Source organism: Salvelinus fontinalis, chromosome 17 (assembly GCF_029448725.1).
Source record: "Salvelinus fontinalis isolate EN_2023a chromosome 17, ASM2944872v1, whole genome shotgun sequence".
Lineage (NCBI taxonomy): Eukaryota > Metazoa > Chordata > Actinopteri > Salmoniformes > Salmonidae > Salvelinus > Salvelinus fontinalis.
The window spans coordinates 43,379,638-43,399,146 of record NC_074681.1 but is presented as its reverse complement, the minus strand read 5'-3'; the positions used below and the strand labels follow the sequence as shown (position 1 = coordinate 43,399,146).

General features: G+C 42.9%; 1 protein-coding gene across 2 annotated transcripts; it reads right to left on the bottom strand.

Annotated features, from left to right (window-relative positions):
• Positions 1–3,238: 3,238 nt before the first annotated feature.
• On the bottom strand, positions 3,239–15,857 carry tmub1 (transmembrane and ubiquitin-like domain containing 1). 2 transcript variants are annotated; one of them, XM_055867559.1, is made up of 3 exons: positions 15,756–15,857; positions 9,728–10,413; positions 3,239–4,299 (listed from the first exon to the last, which is right to left on the bottom strand). In XM_055867559.1, exons 2-3 carry the CDS (start codon positions 10,366–10,368, stop codon positions 3,948–3,950), a joined length of 993 nt encoding a protein of 330 aa, XP_055723534.1. In that variant the 5' UTR covers positions 10,369–10,413; positions 15,756–15,857; the 3' UTR covers positions 3,239–3,947. The 2 variants fall into 2 exon arrangements, with proteins under 2 accessions (XP_055723534.1, XP_055723536.1); XM_055867561.1 differs by lacking the exon at positions 15,756–15,857 and adding an exon at positions 15,418–15,704.
• Positions 15,858–19,509: the final 3,652 nt, after the last annotated feature.

The window sequence follows — 19,509 nt, the reverse complement described above, 5'->3', positions numbered from 1 at the left end:
AGCTGTGTGTATGCTTCTTTCACAAAGGGTAATTCACCTATTACAAACAGCCTATTTATCTTGTAGCCTATATTCATTACCAAAACAAGCCTTGCTTTAGTGAATATCAAATCACATCATATTTGTCACATCTGCCGAATACAACAGGTGTAGACCTTAACACAAACAGCCTATTTATCTTGTAGCCTATATTCATTACCAAAACAAGCCTTGCTTTAGTGAATATCAAATCACATCATATTTGTCACATCTGCCGAATACAACAGGTGTAGACCTTAACGCGAAATGCGTACTTACAAGCCCTTAACCAACAATGCAGTTCAAGAAATAGAGTTAAGAAAATATTTACTAAATCAAATAAAAACTAACACAATAAAATAACGAGGATATATACAGGGGGTACCGTACATTTGTACATGTAGGTAGGAGTAAAGTGACTATGCATAGATAATAAACAGCCAGTAGCAGCAGTGTAAAAACAAAGGGGGGGGGGGGGGGGTCAATGTAAATAGTCAGGGTGGCCATTTGATTAATTGTTCAGCAGTCTTTTGGCTTGGGGGTAAAAGCTGTTAAGGAGTCTTTTGGACCTAGACTTGGCGCTCCGTTACCACTTGCCGTGCGGTAGCAGAGAGAACAGTCTACGACTTGGGTGATTGGAGTCTGACAATTGTTTGGGGCCTTCCTCTGACATCGCCTAGTATATAGGTCCTGGATGGCAGGAAACTTGGTCCCAGTGATGTACTGGGCCGTACGCACTACCCTCTGTAGTGCCTTAGGGGCGAAAGCCGAGCAGTTGCCATACCATTCAGTAATGCAACCGGTCAGGATGCTCTCGATGGTGCAGCTGTAGACCTTTTTGAGGATCTGGTGACCCATGCCAAATCTTTTCAGTCTCCTGAGGGGGAAAATATGTTGTCGTGCCCTCTTCACGACTGTCTTGGTGTGTTTGGACCATAATAGTACGTTGGTGATGTGGACACCAAGGAACTTGAAACTCTCAACCCGCTCCATTACAGCCCCATTTGATCTGAAAGGGTGCGTGTTCGGACCTCCTTTTCCTGTAATCCATGATCAGCTCCTTTGTCTTGCTCACGTTGAGGGATAGGTTGTTGTCCTGGCACCACAGAGCCAGCTCTCTGACCTCCTCCCTAAAGGCGGAGGTCAGCTAACTGTCGTCAGCTAACTTAATGGTGTTGCAGTTGTGCTTGGCCATGCAGTCGTGGGTGAACAGGGAGTACAGGAGGGGACTGAGCACGCACCCGTGGTACCCCCGTGTTGAGAATCATGGAGGCAAATATCTTGTTACCTACCCTTACCACCTGGGGGCAGCCCATCAGGAAGTCCATGATCCAGTTGCAGAGGGAGGTGTTTAATCCCAGGGTTCTTAGCTTAGTGATGAGCTTTGTGGGGACTATGGTGTTGAACGCTGAGCTGTAGTCAATGAACATTCTCACATAGGTGTTCCTTTTGTCCAGGTGGGAAAGGGCAGTGTGGAGTGCAATAGAGATTGTATCATCTGTGGATCTGTTGGTGCGGTATGCAAACTGGAGTGCGTCTTGGGTTTCTGGGATGATGTGAACCATGACCAGCCTTTCAAAGCTCTTCATGGCTACAGACGTGAGTGCTACGGGGCAGTAGTCATTTAGGGAGGTTAACTTCGCTTTCTTCGGCACAGGGACTATGGGGGTCTGCTTGAAACATGTAGGTATTACAGGCTCGGTCAGGGAGAGGTCGAAAAATCAGTTAAGACACTTGCCAGTTGGTCCGCGCATGCTTTGAGTACACGTCCTGGTAATCGATCGGGAATGGACAGCGCCCGGTATAAGGGGCACTGTCATTTCTGCTGATAAAGCACATTGGAGACAGGCTACAGATTTCGCGCCAACCTATCACTTCAAAAGCACTCAATCAGTGGTCTCGGAGTCTCGGCATTTGAACATTATTTTTATTGTGGTTTAGCGTGACATAAGCAGAATTCAATATAATTCCAATGCAAGAACCCCCAAAATATCTCCCGCTCACCAATTTATACTGGCCCCTTAGAATTAAGCTCAAAGTAAAGCAATCTAACTATCCAGGTTTGTTGCATGAAGAAATAGGTGTTGTTCATGAAGCATATACAATGTCTTCGGAAAGTATTCAGACCCCTTGACTTGTTGCACAATTTGTTACGTTACAGCCTTATTCTAAAAGGTATTAAATAAAATGTTTTCCTCATCAATCTACACACAATACACCATAATGACAAAGTGAAAACAGATACCTTTCAGACCTTTTGCTATGAGACTCAAAATTGAGCGCCGGTGCATCCTGCTTCCATTGATCATCCTTGAGATGTTTCTACGACTTCATTGGAGTCCAGCTGTGATAAATTCAATTGACTGGACATGATTTGGAAAGGCACGCACCTGTCTATATAAGGTCCCACAGTTGACAGTGCATGTCAGAGCAAAAACCAAACCATGAGGTCAAAGGAGCTCCGAGACAGGATTGTGTCGAGGCACAGATCTGGGGAAGGGTACCAAAACCTTTCTGCAGCATTGAAGGTCCCCAAGAACACAGTGGCCTCCATCATTCTTAAATGGAAGAAGTTTGGAACTACCAAGACTCTTCCTAGAGCTGGCCACCTGTCCAAACTGAGCAATCGGGGGAGAAGAGCCCTGGTAAGGGAGGTGACCAAGACACAATGGTCACTCTGACAGAGCTCCAGAGTTCATCTGTGGAAATGTGGGAACCTTCCAGAAGGACAACCATCTCTGCAGCACTCCACCAATATTTTGCCTAGTGGCGCACGTTGAGTTTTGGCCACGAGAGAAAAATGCAACCAATCATGCGGCGGTATTTTTTGTCTTAAAATAATGTTATACTGTGCTATTATATTTGGTTCTGTTATGTAGAATACTATCATTATGTGATCTTGCAGACATTGATTCAGCTTTGATCTAACTTGATTAAACGAGCGCCAGTCATCACTGAAATTCACCAGAGTAGAGCATCCCGTACATGCGCAGAAGCTTCGGGATCTGTGCAGTCCACAAAGATGAAAGAATCGATGGGTAAATATCACAAATTAAAATGACCTAACAACTTCCCAAATCCCGATCTGTAGCTTTAATAAATGAATGGTTAATATTGAAAATGAATTATAGAGCTTCAAGCCCAAAAACAATGACTGATGCAAACCCAATGTTGAAATATTGAAAACCTCTTCAAAAGATGCACACACAAAAGCCAGCAGTAAATAAAAGAATGATTTAATAGAATTTGAATCTTTTCCTTTCAAAAGCCATATTTTAAACAAAAATTAGGCTTTAAGTCCCAACATACATACATACATACAGCACAACGGCAGTTGAACCTCCATCACTGCAGTGAGAAAGACTGCAGACAGGCAAACAGACAAATTGTCCTCTGGCCAAGTCCAAGTCCTGCCTCGAGTCAAAAGGGGGTTAGCCCCAAAAATAGACTCATCTACAGGCAAGCACCAACTAAACTGGAGGCGGTAGCATACCAGAATACATAAGAAAAGAAACTGTAATATTAGGATAGGCACAATGAGAATCGCTATACAGAAAAAACACAGGGAAAGAAAATTATCATAGCACATCCATCTGGTGACATTTTCCTTTACTTCAATGGAGCATTTGGGGAAGGAAAGTGACAGAAAGCTTGTTTCACAGAGAATAGTGGCCACGAAAGGAGGGGAGCTAAGTAAGGGTACATCTCGATAGTCTAAAATGGCCTCATCTCCCCTTCATCTGCACTCATGTGAAAACACAATATGGTAGACTAAAGGACACCTACTGAGGCAATAGCTGTCTGTCTTGCTGTTCCACATCATTGCAGATAAATAGAACGAGACAATCCGGAGCCACTTTTACTACTGCAAATTAACTAAGCTCATTAAGAACATCCGGGATGTGGCTCGTACCAAAGGGAAACTCACCTCAGCGGCGATAGACCGCAAACGCCACAAAGCTAAAGAAAATGGTGATGCCCACTAGTGACGCGGTGGCGGGTGCGGTGAAGAATTGACGGTACTGGATCTGGAAGTACCAGAGCACAGACAGCATGAGCACAAACAGGGGCACCATGAGGCTGCCCACGTTGAGGGCCACGTGGACCTGGTCGGCAGCCCGGACCCCTGCTGGTGCTGCCCTGGTGGCGTGCTGGGAGATGTGGCAGTGCAAGACGCAGTTGTCAGCCAGGTTTAGCGAGGCCAGTGTCTGGCCATCGTCCTGAAGCAGCTGGCCCTGGTAGATGAGACGCACCTGGTGCTCTTGACCGGCGAAGTAGGTCCTGAAGTGGGGTTGGGGAGAAAGGACAAGGGTTACATCAGAGTTAGGTAGTTTTCTGCTGGCCGCCATCAATCTCATATTGTGGTTAACCTCGGGGAAGATCACATGCAACACGTGGACAACATCAGCCGAGAGTGGTCGTAGACCAGATGATCTAGCAGATGTCATGAACTATATGTTGGAATGTATGCTTTATATGACGAGTTTAAGTAAGAAATTGCATGAATGTTGGCTATTATATTGGACACCCACAGCGGTCCCCAAGTGTTTATGAAGTTAACATCTGAATTAAGTAATACAGACCACACTGAAGTGTCCTGGGATTTATTTGCGAGTTCTAAAGTCATGTAACAAGATAGAGGGACGATTGCAACTGCAATGTAACAACATCCATGTTTTTTCGTTTTTTTAAATGTTTTTGTAAAACATGCACCTTACATCAGATCATCTTGATACTCTCTGTAAAGCCAACTTCCATCAAGGTTTCATTTGGTCTCCAATTTAATTGGTGGTATAGGCACAAGTATATTTTATTACAAATCTCAAATTTGTGTCTACATTCAACAGGTTAAGGTTAATTGTGATATACACTGATTGTACAAAACATTATGAAAAGCTGCTCTTTCCATGACAGACTGACCAAGTGAAAGCTATGATCCCTTATAGATTCCACTTCAATCAGTGTAGATGAAGGATTTTTAAGCCTTGAGACATGGATTGTGTATGTGTGGCATTCAGAGGGTGAATGGCCAAGACAAGATTTAAGTGCCTTTGAACAAGGTATGGTAGTAGGTGCCAGGACCACCAGTTTGTGTCAAGAACTGCAACACTGCTGGGTTTGCGCTCAACATTTTGAGAATGGTCCACCATCAAGAATGGTCCGCCACCCAAAGGACATCCAGCCAACTTGACACAAATGTGGGAAGCATTGGACACAACGTGGACCAACATCCCTGTGGAATGCTTTCAGCACCTTGTAGAGTCCATGCCCCAATGAATTAAGGCTGTTCTGAGGGGGAAAGATGGGGTGCAAGTCAATATTAGGAAGGTGTTCTTAATGTTTTGTACACTCAGTGTATGTAAAGAGTACAAATGCCCCTATTAGGGTGTGGTGCCTGGCCTTAGTCTATGCAGTATATTATTCAGGCTACCCTAAAGTACTTTACCTTCTGCTGAAATGTTCCAGGCGACAACAAATGTCTATTTCAGACTCAGTCCCATCCATAACAAAGGGTGTAACTTCCATAACGGTTATTTATTCTCTCCAAGGTAATATTGGAAATAACAATATTTTCCAATGTATGATTTTTGTGTTCAGCAGAGCTTTCCTTCGAAATGGCTAACCATGTTTTTACCCAAGCCTTACGAACTCAGACTTTTGCTAATATCTCCCCAAAAAGCTTGGCCATTCACATCCACAACGTCTGCTTTTTGGGGTATACACCCTCGCCAAGGGGGACTATAGAAACACACACCAAACGTTTAATGTATGTTCTGTTTGTCTATTTTCTAAGACATTAAAGTTGTGGTATTGCGTGGGGGTGTCACATCCATAATGCTAGAATTGCCCTTATATTTTAGGTTCTGCTGGGGTATGATAGTTCATTAGGCCCAAATCTATGGATTTCACATGATTGGGAATATAGATATGCATCTGTTGGTCACAGATACCTTTAAACAAAAAAATAAGGGACATGGAACAGAAAACCAGTCAGTATCTGGTGTGACCATTTGCCCGCCAATATCTCCTTCGCATAGAGTTGATCAGGCTGTTGATTGTGGAATGTTGTCCCACTCTTCAATGGCTGTGCAAAGTTGCTGGATATTGGCGGGAACTGGACACGCTGTCGTACACGTCAATCCAGAGCATCCCAAACATGCTCAATGGGTGACATGTCTGTTGAGTATGCAGGCAATGAAGGAACTGGGACATTTTCAGCTTCCAGGAATTGTGTACAGATCCTTGCAACATGGGGCCGTGCATTATCATGCTGAAACATGAGGTGATGGAGGTGGAAGAATGGCACGACAATGATCCTCAGGATCTCATCACGGTATCTCTGTGTATTCAAATGTCAATCGATAAAATGCAATTGTGTTCGCTGACCATAGCGTATGCCTGCCCATACCATAAACCCACCGCTTGCCCACACTACGCCATACACGCTTGTCTGCAATCTGCCTGGCATTAATGCAGTCAGCATGCCAATTGCACACTCCTCACAACTTGGCATTGTGTGAGAAAACATCACGTTTTAAAAGTGGCCTTTTATTGTCACCAGCACAAGCTTCTTGATATGCCTCACCTGTCAGGTGGATGGATTATCTTGGCCAAGGACAAATGCTCAGCAATGGACATAAACAAATTTGTGCACAAAATTTGAGAGTTAACTTTTTGTGTGCATGGAAAACTTCTGGGATTTTTTTTATTTCAGCTCATGAATAATTGACATGTTGTGTTTATATAATTGTTCAGTATAAGTTCATGAGACATTTATAAGTTATATTCCTCAAGATCCAATGGCAACACTCCCCTACTTTTTTGGACAGTGAAGCTAAAACTTTCAATTTGGCTATATACTCCAGCATTTTCTATTTGATATGCAATGTTTTAAATGACGTGACAGTACATGTCACCTTTTATTTCAGGGTATTTTCATACCTATCTGATTTACTGTTTAGAAATTAAATCACTTTATGTATCAAGTCCCCACATTTGAAGGGGTCATAAGTGTTTGGACAAATTCACTTGGTGTATTCAATTTTGTCAAAAGTTTATTTAATTCCATATTCCTAGCACGCAATGACTACATCAAGCTTGTGACTACAAACTTGTTGGATGCATTTGCAGTTTGTTTTGGTCGTGTTTGGAATTATGTTGTGCCCAATAGAAATGAATTGTTAAGTAATCTAGTGTCAATTTGAAGTTACTTTTATTGTAAATAACAATAGAATATGTTTGCGCTAGATTAATGTGGATGCTACCATGATTATGGATGACCATGAATGAATCGTTTATAATGATGAAACTCAGACGCAGTTGCAGATGCAAAGATCATGCCCACAAAACAATTGTTCATATGATAATTATTCCTCAGTAACTTTATATAGTAAAATAGGCTCTGAGCTATGACCGTTTTTGGAATTTACATGTACAACACATTCGGAAAGTATTCAGACCCCTTGACCTGTTGCACATTTTGTTACGTTACAGACTTATTCTAAAGTCTGTATTAAATATTCCCCCCCCAATCGACACAATACCCTATAACAAAGCAAAAACTGTATTTTAGATATTTTTGCAAATGTATTAAAAACAGCGATTGGCAGCGATTAAAGCCTTGAGTCTTCTTGGGTATGATGCTACAGCTTCTCACGCTTGTATTTGAGGGTTTTGTCCCATTCTTCTCTGCAAATCCACTCAAGCTCTGTCAGGTTGGATGGGGAGCGTCGCGGCACAGCTATTTTCAGGTCTCTCCAGAGATTTTCAATCGGGTTCATGTCCGAACACTGGCTGGGCCAGTCAAGGACATTCAGAGACTTGTCCCGAAGCCACTCATGCGTTGACTTGGCTGTGTGCTTAGGGTCGTTGTGCTGTTGGAAGGTGAACCTTCGCCCCAGTCTGAGGTCTTAAAGGGCTCTGGAGCAGGTTTTCATCAAGGATCTCTCTGTACTTTGCTCTATTCATCTTACCCTCAATCCTGACTAGTCTCCCAGTCCCTGCTGCTGAAAAACATCCCCACAGCATGATGCTACCCCCACGCTTCATAGTAGGGATAGTGCCAGGGTTCCTCCAGACATAATGCTTGGCATTCCGGCCAAAGAGTTTAATCTTGGTTTCATCAGACCAGAAAATCTGGTTTCTCATGGTCAGAGTCCTTTAGATGCTTTTTGGCAAACTCCAAGCGGTCTGTCGTGCATTTTACTGAGGAGTGGCTTCCGTCTGGCCACTCAATCATAAAGGCCTGATTGGAGGAGTGCTGCAGAGATGGTTGGCCTTCTGGAAGGTTCTCCCATCTCCACAGAAGAACTCTGGAGCTCTGTCAGAGTGACCATTGTGTCTTGGTCACCTCCCTAACCAAGGTCCTTCTCCCCCGGTGCGCAGTTTGGCCAGGCAGCCAGCTCTAGGAAGAGTCTCGGTGGTTCTAAACAGGTGTGTGCCTTTCCAAATCATGTCCAATCGATTGAATTTAACACAGGTGGACTCCAAGTTGTAGAAACATCACAAGGATGATCAATGGAAACAGGATGCACCTGAGCTCAATTTTGATTCTCATAGCAAAGGGTCTGAATACTTATGTAAATGTGATATTTCTTTGGGGGGGGGGGGGGGGGGGGGGTCATTAAATTTGCAGATGGGTAAACTTTGAGAACCTCCATCTCCTTAATATTTTGAAATTCAGGTCCAAAACGTCGCTCTCTGAACACTTCTACCATGGGCAAACATGTATGGAAGGTTTTGCTCAAATCAAAGGGGGTGAGGTAAAAGAGTGATTGAATTCATATAGAATGTCCCTTAGTAAATCGAGCCCTAAAACATAAACAATGGTTTCCCACTTTGAAATAAGCTACATAGTTAAGGGCACCACATTATAAATTGTACACCATCTTCAAATGAGACTCAGCAGTATGTTGCCACAAGCAGCAGTATTTTTATTGGGAAATACTCTTTTGTGTTTTGGGTATTTTCAAATACACAACGCAAAACAACTAGTCTTCTTCAAATAGACGTAGTTGTAAATGCCTGCCAATACTTTCTAAATGCATTTAATACTCAATTAAATATAGGTGTATTTTCACATAACCTAATCTCAATGCTTTTTGCCAAATGTATTTGAAAGTAATTGAAATATAGTTCTATGAACGCAGGTCTGATTAATACACACCCACCCCTTCACCTCTGCCAGCCTCAATAGTGGTCGGCACCAGTGTGAATCTATGTAAACACACTACCCAAATCTTAACCATAGGGATTATATTCAAATAATCTTACCACAACCCACAAATCCCTAGTTTCTGCCTCAGGATTTGGAAGACTATTAAGTCGATTCCCTTGATGCTATAAGTCAGCCTAAAAAGCCTCCTGAAACACCTTGCCATGTGCGTTTCCACCATCCCTAAGGTCTAGAAGGAGACACAGAATGCTGTGAGACGGCTCTGCAATTTCAACTGTTGAGAATGAGTTAGCTTTGCACTTGGTTAATCCCTGCAAGTCTCTGCATAAAGGTTCAATGACATTTTTTTTAAAGACATGTTTAAACTTGCAGATCGTCCCTGGAAAAAATAGGGGAAGGTGTAGGTGTACTTGTATGGTGGGTAAGCCGCCCTCTTAACTAGGAGGCCAACCAAATTGAATGCATGTCTCAGTGTTCATATGAATGAATAGGCCAAATGCAATAGATAGATACAAACCTCAAAAGAATAGGTACCTTTTGATGTAACCAATGGTGTCCTCAGGCTTGACCTGGGCCATCCTCTCTGTGTCGTTGAGGAACTTAAGACGCAAGACCATGTTCCTCTCGGCAGCGGCAGCAGTATCCACATCAGGGAAGTGGCTGTCACTTGAGGCACTGTCTAGTGGAGTCGGGGTGGGGAAAGAAGGGGAAGGAGAGGGGCCGGCTCCAGCCTGGCCACCTCCGACGCCCTCTCGGTGTCTCATACCATCCCTCCTGAAGCCCGACCCCTCTTCTTCCAGAAGGCTGCTCTCTCCACCTGCCCCCTCTACTCCCCTTTCTCCACCCCCCTCAGGAATCTGTCCTCCCGCCTCTGCCTTACCTTCCTCCCCCAAAGGTGGGGTCAAGCTGACCAGAGTGGTGGGTGGCAACTCCGGACTGTCGCTGTCATTGGTGGTGATGTTATTTGGAGCCGGGTGCTGATCGGAGGGGCCGGTCCGGAGCTGGAGGGAGGCAGAGACTGAAGAAGAGGAGGCGGAGGTAGGTGGTGTGGTGAAGAGGTTTTCGGGGGGCTCGGCCGTGTGCGTGGAGGCCCAGGCAATCACCAGTACCAGCAGCAGGAGGACCGCCCCAAAGAGCAGGGTGACCTCGTCCCCCACCCCCTCGATTAGAGCCATACCCAGGCCGGGGGTCCCACACTAAGGCAAGGTTTGACTAGGCACCTGGAACAAAGGGGGAGGGAGGAAAAGGATTTGGTTGGGGCTCAGTCTAACACATACTAAAATGGTTTGCCTAGCCAGAGCTGAGTCAAATATGACATTCATGTAGGCAACATTCTGAGATGTTCAGTTCTTACGGCACAAAGCCTACTCAATTATGGATTGTTAAAATCATAAATAAAAACCATGTTTCAAAACAGAAATTGCACTATTCAGCACATTTCTCCATGACATCTGAAAAATAGGAGCATCTACGATAGATTGGTCTGACTGCGTACTGCTAATGGGCGTTACTTGCAAGAGGAAGTTGAATTGAATTCTTGAGCTGCAATGATTGTGTGGGGCATGGTAGTGGCTGTGGCCAACATTTTTAAAGGCCCTCTTGGCCACAGAGACAATATTTTGCTTTTTAAAGCAATGATACACTTTTTGTCTTGGGGCTGAGATAAAACATTTCAGCTTCAAAGCTAATTTCTTGATATTCTTTTTCATTGTGACATGGCTTATCCTGTGTTCTTGTGCTATCTGAGCGACTTAAACATTTTAACAAAATTGCGGCCACGTGCCACGACATTTTATGAATTTTAGATTCTCTCCAACTGTCTAGTTTCCAATTTGTGACTGTTAGTTTTCAAAAATTCTTATTCAAAAACATATTGCTCCATGATCTTTTTTACATACTATCTGTTTTTAGTAATATCAGGTTACACTGACAGTGTTTACCATCAAGAAATACAAAACAATACATAAAGTTTTGTTTTGCTTATTTTTTGGAGTGGCGGCAACTAGGCTTGGGCGGTATCTAGATTGTCATACCGACCTTGTGCCATCACGGGCCATCCCACCAGACAGGTGTACCATATCAATAACCTGATTAAACAGCATGATCATTACACAGGTGCACCTTTTCTGGGGATAATAAAGAGGCACTCAAATGTCCAGCTCAGTTTTGTCACAACATAACGCCATAAACATAATTGGCATGCTGACCGCAGGAATGTCCACCAGAGCTGTTGCCAGAGAATGTTATGTTAATTTCTCTACCATATGTCACCTCCAACGTCTTTTACGAATCAGATCAAGTGTTATTGTTCACATACACATGGTTAGCAGATGTTAATGTGAGTGGAGCAAAATGCTTGTGCTTCTAGTTCTGACCCGTGCAGTAATATCTAACAATTTCAGAACAACTACCATATACACATAAATTACATCCAATTTTTTATTATTAAAGTGGCTAGAGATGAGTCAGTATGTTGGCAGCAGCCACTCACTGTTAGTGATGGCTGTTTAACAGTCTGATGGCCTTGAGATAGAAGCTGTTTTTCAGTCTCTCGGACCCTGCTTTGATGCACCGTTACTGACCTCGCCTTCTGGATGATACAGGCAGTGGCTCGGGTGGTTGTTGTCCTTGATGATCTTTTTGGCCTTCCTGTGACATCGGGTGGTGTAGGTGTCCTGGTGGGCAGGTAGTTTGCCCCCGGTGATGCGTTATGCAGACATCACTACCCTCTGGAGAGCCTTGCGGTTGTGGGCGGTGCAGTTGCAGTACCAGGCGGTGATACAGCCCGACAGGATGCTCTCGATTGTGCATCCGTAAGTGTTTTTGGTGGCAAGCCAAATTTCTTCAGCTTCCTGAGGTTGAAGAGGCGCTGTTGCACCTTCTTCACCACACTGTCTGTGTGAGTGGACCATTTCAGTTTGTCCGTGATGCGTATAGGGGGCTGATCCCTCTGCTGTTTCCTGAAGTCCACGATCATCTCCATTGTTTTGTTGACGTTGAGTGTGAGGTTATTTTCATGACACCACACTCCGAGGGCCCACACCTCCTCCCTGTAGGCCGTCTCGTCATTGTTGTTAATCAAGCCTACCACTGTAATGTAGTCTGCAAACTTGATGATTGAGTTGGAGACGTGCATGGCCACGCAGTCATGGGTGAACAGGGAGTACAGGAGAGGGCTGAGAACGCACCCTTGTGGGTCCCCAGTGTTGAGGATCAGCGGGGTGGAGATATTGTTTCCTACCCTCACCACCTGGGGGCAGCATGTCAGAAAGTCCAGGACCCAGTTGCACAGGGTGGGGTCGAGCCCCAGGGTCTGGAGTTTAATGACGAATTTGGAAGGTACAATAGTTTTAAGTGTTGAGCTGTAATCGATGAACAGCATTCTTACATACGGTTGAAGTTGGAAGTTTACATACACCTTAGCCAAATACATTTAAACTAAGTTTAAATTGTTTAACTTGGGTCAAACGTTTCAGATAGACTTCCACAAGCTTCCCACAATATGTTGGGTGAATTTTGGCCCATTCCTCCTGACAGAGCTGGGGTAACTGAGTCAGGTTTGTAGGCCTCCTTGTTCGCACATGCTTTTTCAGTTCTGCCCACAACATTTCTATAGGATTGAGGTCAGGGCTTTGTGATGGCCATTCCAATACCTTGACTTTGTTGTCCTTAAGCCATTTTGCCACAACTTTAGAAGTATGCTTGGGGTCATTGTCCATTTGGAAGACCCATTTGCGACCAAGCTTTAACTTCCTGACTGACGTCTTGAGATGTTGCTTCAATATATCCACATAATTTTCCTACCTCATGATGCCATCTATTTTGTGAAGTGCACCAGTCCCTCCTGCAGCAAAGCATCCCCAAGCATCCCCCTTTTTCCTCCAAACATAATAATGGTCATTATGGCCAAACAGTTCTATTTTTGTTTCATCAGACCAGAGGACATTTCTCCAAGAAGTATGATCATTGTCCCCATGTGCAGTTGCAAACCGTAGTCTGCTTTTTTATGGCGGTTTTGGAGCAGTGGCTTCTTACTTGGGGAGCGTCCTTTCAGGTTATGTTGATATAGGACTCGTTTTACTGTGGATATAGATACTTTTGTACCTGTTTCCTCCAGCATCTTCACAAGGTCCTTTGCTGTTGTTCTGGGATTGAGATGCACTTTTTTCACCAAAGTTTGTCCATCTCTAGGAGACAGACTGCGTATATACACGACTGTGATTATAATCGAAGAGAATTCTCTTGGTAGATAATGCGGTCAGCATTTGATTGTAAGGGATTCTAAGCCAGGTGAACAAAAGGATGTGAGTTCCTGTATGTTGTTATGATCACACCATGACTCGTTAATCATAAGGCATACACCCCCGCCCTTCTTCTTAACAGAGAGATGTTTGTTTCCGTTGGAGCGATGCATGAAGAAACCGGGTGGCTGTACCAACTCGGCTAACATATCACGAGTGAGCCATGTTCCCATTAAACAGAGAATGTTACAATCTCTCATGTCTCCCTGGAAGGCAACCCTTTCTCAAAATTCGTCTACCTTGTCAAGAGACTGGACATTGGCGAGTAGTATACTCGGGAGCGGTGAGCGATGTGCCCGTCTACGGAGCCTGACCAGAAGACCGCTCCATCTGCTCCTTATGCGGCACCGTTGTTTTGGGTCACCTACTGGGATTCGATCCATTGTTCTGGGTGGTGGTCCAAACAGAGGATCCGCTTCGGGAAAGTCGTATTCCTGGTCGTAATGTAAATTGCGTTGCTCTTATATCCAATAGTACTTCCCAGCTGTATGTGATAAGACTTAAGATTTCCTGGGGTAACAGTGTAAGAAATAATACTTTAAAAAAATAAAATACTGCATAGTTTCCTAAGAACGCGAAGCGAGGCGAACATCTCTGTCGGCGCCAGGTGTACGGTGTAAGTGAATTTGGCAGTACATCCAAACAGCCTAACAACCACAGACCATGTTCATAGCATGGTGTGGGCTAGTGGTTTTCTGATGTCAACGTTGTGAACAGAGTGCCCCATGGTGGTGGTGGGGTTATGGTATGGCAGGCATAAGCTACGAACAAAATTGCATTTTATCAATTGGCAATTTCAATGCACAAAAATACCGTTACGAGATCCTAAGGCCCATTTTTTTATTTTACATATCTGTGACCAGTCATGTGAAATCCACAGATTAGGGCCAAATTTACTTATTTCAATTGACTGATTTCCTCATATGAACTCTAACTTAATAAGTAATTTACTCAGTGGTGTATTTTTACTCAGTGGTGTAAAGTACTTAAGTAATACTTTCAAGTATTTTTATTTAAGTATTTTTTGGGGTATATATACTTTACTATTTATATTTTTAACAACTTTTACTTCACTACATTCCAAAAGAAAATGATGTACTTTTTACTCCATTTTCCCTGACACCCAAAAGTACTCGGTACATTTTGAATGCTTATCAGAACAGGACAATTGTCTAATTTACACACTTATCAAGAGCACATCCCTGGTCATCCCTACTGCCTCTGATTTGGCAGACTCACTAAACACATGCTTATTTTACAGATGATGTCTGAGTGTTGGAGAATGCCCCTGGCTATACATAAATTAAAAATGATGGCATCTGGTTTGCTTTATATAAGGAATTGGAAATGATTTACTTTTGAAACTTTTGTATATTTTAGCAATTACAATTACTTTTGGCACTTAAGTATAAAAACAAATACTTTTAGACTTTTACTCAAGTAGTATTTTATTGGGTGACTTCCCCTTTCACTAAAGTCATTTTCTATTAAAAGGTATCTTTAATTTTACTTTAGTAAAAGTAAAGATACACTTGCCCCTTGCCAAGCCATAATTGTAAATAAAAATGTGTTTTTAACTGACCTGCAATTATTATGCGTACTTGTCTTGTACATTCAAACAGTCATGACAACTGTGGGGTCAAAAAGTCCTGCTATGTGGTGTGATCGGTCTCTCTGTGATCCTGAACGTAACGATAGGCTGGCTATGGGCTATTTATTGGTCAATATTTATTGGATACAAAGTAAGTAGTTAACTGACCTACCATAAATTCTGCATTAGTAGCTACCACCAACTAGTTAGTTAGTTGTAGTGAACAAGGTCGTGACTACACACTTCGATTAACTTACACTAGAAAGCTAACACAAACTATCTAACGTTAGTTTGCTAACAAGCCAGGCCTAGTTAGTTACCTAGCTACGTACGTTCACAAGTTCCTTAACCACTGGCTCTACGAGGGCAGTTGGTTAACTTTAACTTCTCTTCTGCAAACTCGCTTAGCTAGCTAGTTAGCTACCTGCTGGCGACGATAGTGTGTAACTAGTACAGCAGCTAGTTACCTAGACTAGCAAGCATCCGCCTAACCCTAACAGGTAGTCGTCATTCGTCAAATATCCCAACATTTCAAGCCATAGTAGCTAACTACTAACTGTAGCGGCTCTAACGGCAAAAGATTAATCAACCAGAGTTTAATGTCAACCAAACTAATGACTAGTGTTACTACAACAATACTTCAACAACATATATGCATAGTAGAACTTACTGTTAACATTTGAAATAGCATCATTGTAGCTAAATCATTATCCAATTTGATGTGCACTTCCTTACACCAGCATTTCGTCATCAACCTTAAAAAAGTACTTCCGGTTCACGGATTTCAAAATAAAAGTTCCGCTCGTAATAGTAATTATTCAGTATATATATAATTATTATGTGTATATATATATAATTATTATGTGTGTATATATGTGTGTGTGTGTGTGTATATAAACAAAAACAACTGTCCAAACATTAACAATGATCATTATTTGTTTGTTCATATTTATGTGACATTTGCATTATTTGTGGGTTTTAAAACATTTTCCAAAGATAAATAAATTCCCCCAATGCATTAGGCCTATAAATTACATGTTGGCTTTAAGAGACAAAAATATTTTTATGTGTCGATGTAAAAGTGGGGTTGGAAATACTCAGTAGGGTCTTCTTAACAGCTTCTACCCACAAGCCATAAAACTCCTGAATAGCTAATCAAATGGCTACCCAGACTATTTGCATTGCCCCCCCCCCCCCTTCTACTCTCTGTTATTATCACTTTAATAACTATACCTACATGTACATATTACCTCAATACCTCGACACTGGTGCACCTGCACATTGACTCTACCAGTACCCCCTGTAAATAGCCCCGCTATTGTTATTTACTGCTGCTCTTTAATTATTTGTTATTCTTATCTCTTACTTTCTTTCTAGGTATTTTCTTAAAACTGCATTATTGGTTAAGGGCTTGTAAGTAAGCATTTCATTGTACGGTCTACTACACCTGTTTTATTCGGCGCATGTCAGATATAAGATTTGATTTTATCTATACTGAACAAAAATATAAATGCAACATGCAACAATTTCAACGATTTTACTAGGGTACAGTTCATGTAAGGAAATCAGTCAACTGAAAAAAAAATATTAGGCCCTAATCTATGGATTTCACTTGAAGTGGGTGGGCCTGGGAGGGCAAAGGCCCACCCACTTGGGAGACTGACCCCCCCACTGGGGAGCAAGGCCCAGCCAATCAGAATGAGTTTCCCCACAAAAGGGCTTTATTACAGACAGAAATACTCCTCCGTTTCATGACTTATGCTAGAGAAATTCACATTCAATTCTCTGGCAACAGCTCTGGTGGACATTCCTTCTGTAATAAGCTTACGTAGTTGCTGTCACAAACTCCACACAGTTGTCACTGACTAGTTGGATATTAATTTAAAATCAAATCCAATTTGTCACATGCGCCAAATACAGTGAAATGTAGGTATAGTTAAAGTGACTATGCATAGATAATAAACAGAGTACCTGCAGCGTAAAAGGGAGGGGTTGCAAATAGTCTGGGTAGCCATTTGAAAAGCTGTTCAGGCGTCTTATGGCTTGTGGGTAGAAGCTGTTAAGAAGTTTTTTGGACCTAGACTTGGCACACCGGTTCCCCTTGCCTTGCGGTCGCAGAGAGAACAGTCTATGACTAGGGTGGCTGGATTCTTTGACCATTTTTAGGGCCTTCCTCTGACACCGCCTGGTATAGAGGTCCTGGGTGGCAAGAAACTTGGCCCCAGTGATGTACTAGGCCGTACGCACTACCCTCTGTAGTGCCTTGCGGTCGGAGGCCGAGCAGTTGCCATACCAGGCAGTGATGTAACCAGTCAGGATGCTCTCAATCGTGCAGCTGTAGAACTTTTTGAGGATCTGAGGACCCATGCCAAATCTTTTCAGTCTTCTGAGGGGGAATTGTCTTTGTCGTGCCCTCTTCACGACTGTCTTGGTATGTTTGAACCATGATAGTTTGTTGGTGATGTGGACACCAAGGAACTTGAAGCTCTCAACCTGCTCCACTACAGCCCCGTCGATGAGAATGGGGGCGTGCTCTGTCCTCCTTTTCCTGTAGTCCACAATTATCTTGTTTGTCTTGATCACGTTAAGGGAGAGGTTGGTGTCCTGGCACCACAAGGCCAGTTCTCTGACCTCCTACCCGTAGGCTGTCTCATCGTTGTCGGTGATCAGGCCTACCACTGTTGTGTCATCGGAAAACTTAATGATGGTGTTGGAGTCGTGCCTGGCCAGTATCTGTGAAAATGATCACGAATGCCTTGCGTAAATAGCAGGAAGGCTAGGCCATGTCAATCCCTTATAAAGCTTAATACGAATCATGGATTAACTCAAGGCACTTCCATGATTGTTATTTTGGTAGATAACAACAAGGTTACATGTTTCAGATCTGGTGTTGCAAGTAGAGAAAGAGAGCCTCCGGGTGAGCATGGACCAGTGGATTTTGCATAGTGCTTTCACAGATGGATTTGGTCTCATTTCTGTGGTTGGTTTTGTATAGGCCCTTGTTTCTCTATAGTCCAGTGGTCCATTCAACCCTCCAGATATGACACAACATAGGAACACAGGATTACCCATAGCTAAAAGGAATACTGATGATGCCTTCCTTTTCATGACCGTTGTTACATGTCTGAACTCTTTAGAGCTCGCCACGACTACACTGAACACGCAACCATTTCAAAGATTTTACATAGTTACAGTTCTTATGAGGAAATACGTCAATTGAAATAAATTAATTAGTCCCTAATCTATGGATTTCACATGACTGGGAACAGATACAATACCTTAAAAGAATGGGCCTTACAATGGGCCTAAGGTTCTCGCCACGGTATTTTTGTGCATTTAAATTGCCACCATGGGGCATTCTGTTCACAACGTTGACAGCAAACCGCTCGGCGACACGACGCCATACACATAGTGTTGGAGCCAAATTCCAATTTTCTTTATTTGTGCTATATTTATTGTTTTGCTCCATTTAGAAAAACATTATTTGAATATAAGTATAAATATTGTATTATGGAGTATGATTGATTAACTCGTGTTTTGGGGGTTTTCTATGGTTATCATGGGTATTTAAAACCATTATGGAGCCTTTCCTGGGCACATCCCTTTTTTCCCATGTTCCCCTTAACTCTTTAGCAGTATGGGTCTACCTCAGTTCCCTCCGTTACACTAAGTAAGCTGGTAGTAGTCTATACACTTTAAATCCGATCGCTTTGACTTTGTTAATCGATGGAATATAGCCTATGAAATTACGGTTTGCTTGGATAATAAATGTTTATTTTTACACTATTGGAGTTTTGGATTCCCTGTTCTGTGGTTTCTTTTGGAAGTGCATCTGACTACGGCATCACATACCTGTGGAATTGGATTACAAATTGCCAAAAAACTATGGCTGGATGGAACGCTGACGAATGGGTTATCAGCATGATCAAACATCGGATTGGAGGTAAAGATTTAATTTGAACAAGGTGAAAAAGCGATGATACTCTACTGTATAAATTAAGAAGTGACAGAAGCTATTGTAACTCTCTGACTGTTTGATTTGCGCTACTCACTGTGGAGCGGGGAGAATGAAGTGCGGGGGGGGGGGGGGGGGGGGGGGGGGGGGATTCATATCGCTTCTAGCCAATTCACTGAAAGGGACTGTTCACATGACAGCACTGTTAGCCAATATTTCAGCTTCGAGCTCCAATTCTTCCTTTTGTGCTTTGAGTTGAGCCTCTTGTTTCTCCAATGCTTGTTTCCTTTTCAAGACTTCAACTTTAGCCAGTAAGGCTGCCTTTTCAGCCTCCAAATGTAGCCTGATAGAAGATGTGGTGGATTGTACAGAGTGCCGGGGGGGGGGGGGTACCCTAACTCTGTTTATACAGGTTCCTCAGTTTTGAGGGTTGCATCTAATTATTGTATAAAATGAATGAGTAAAGATG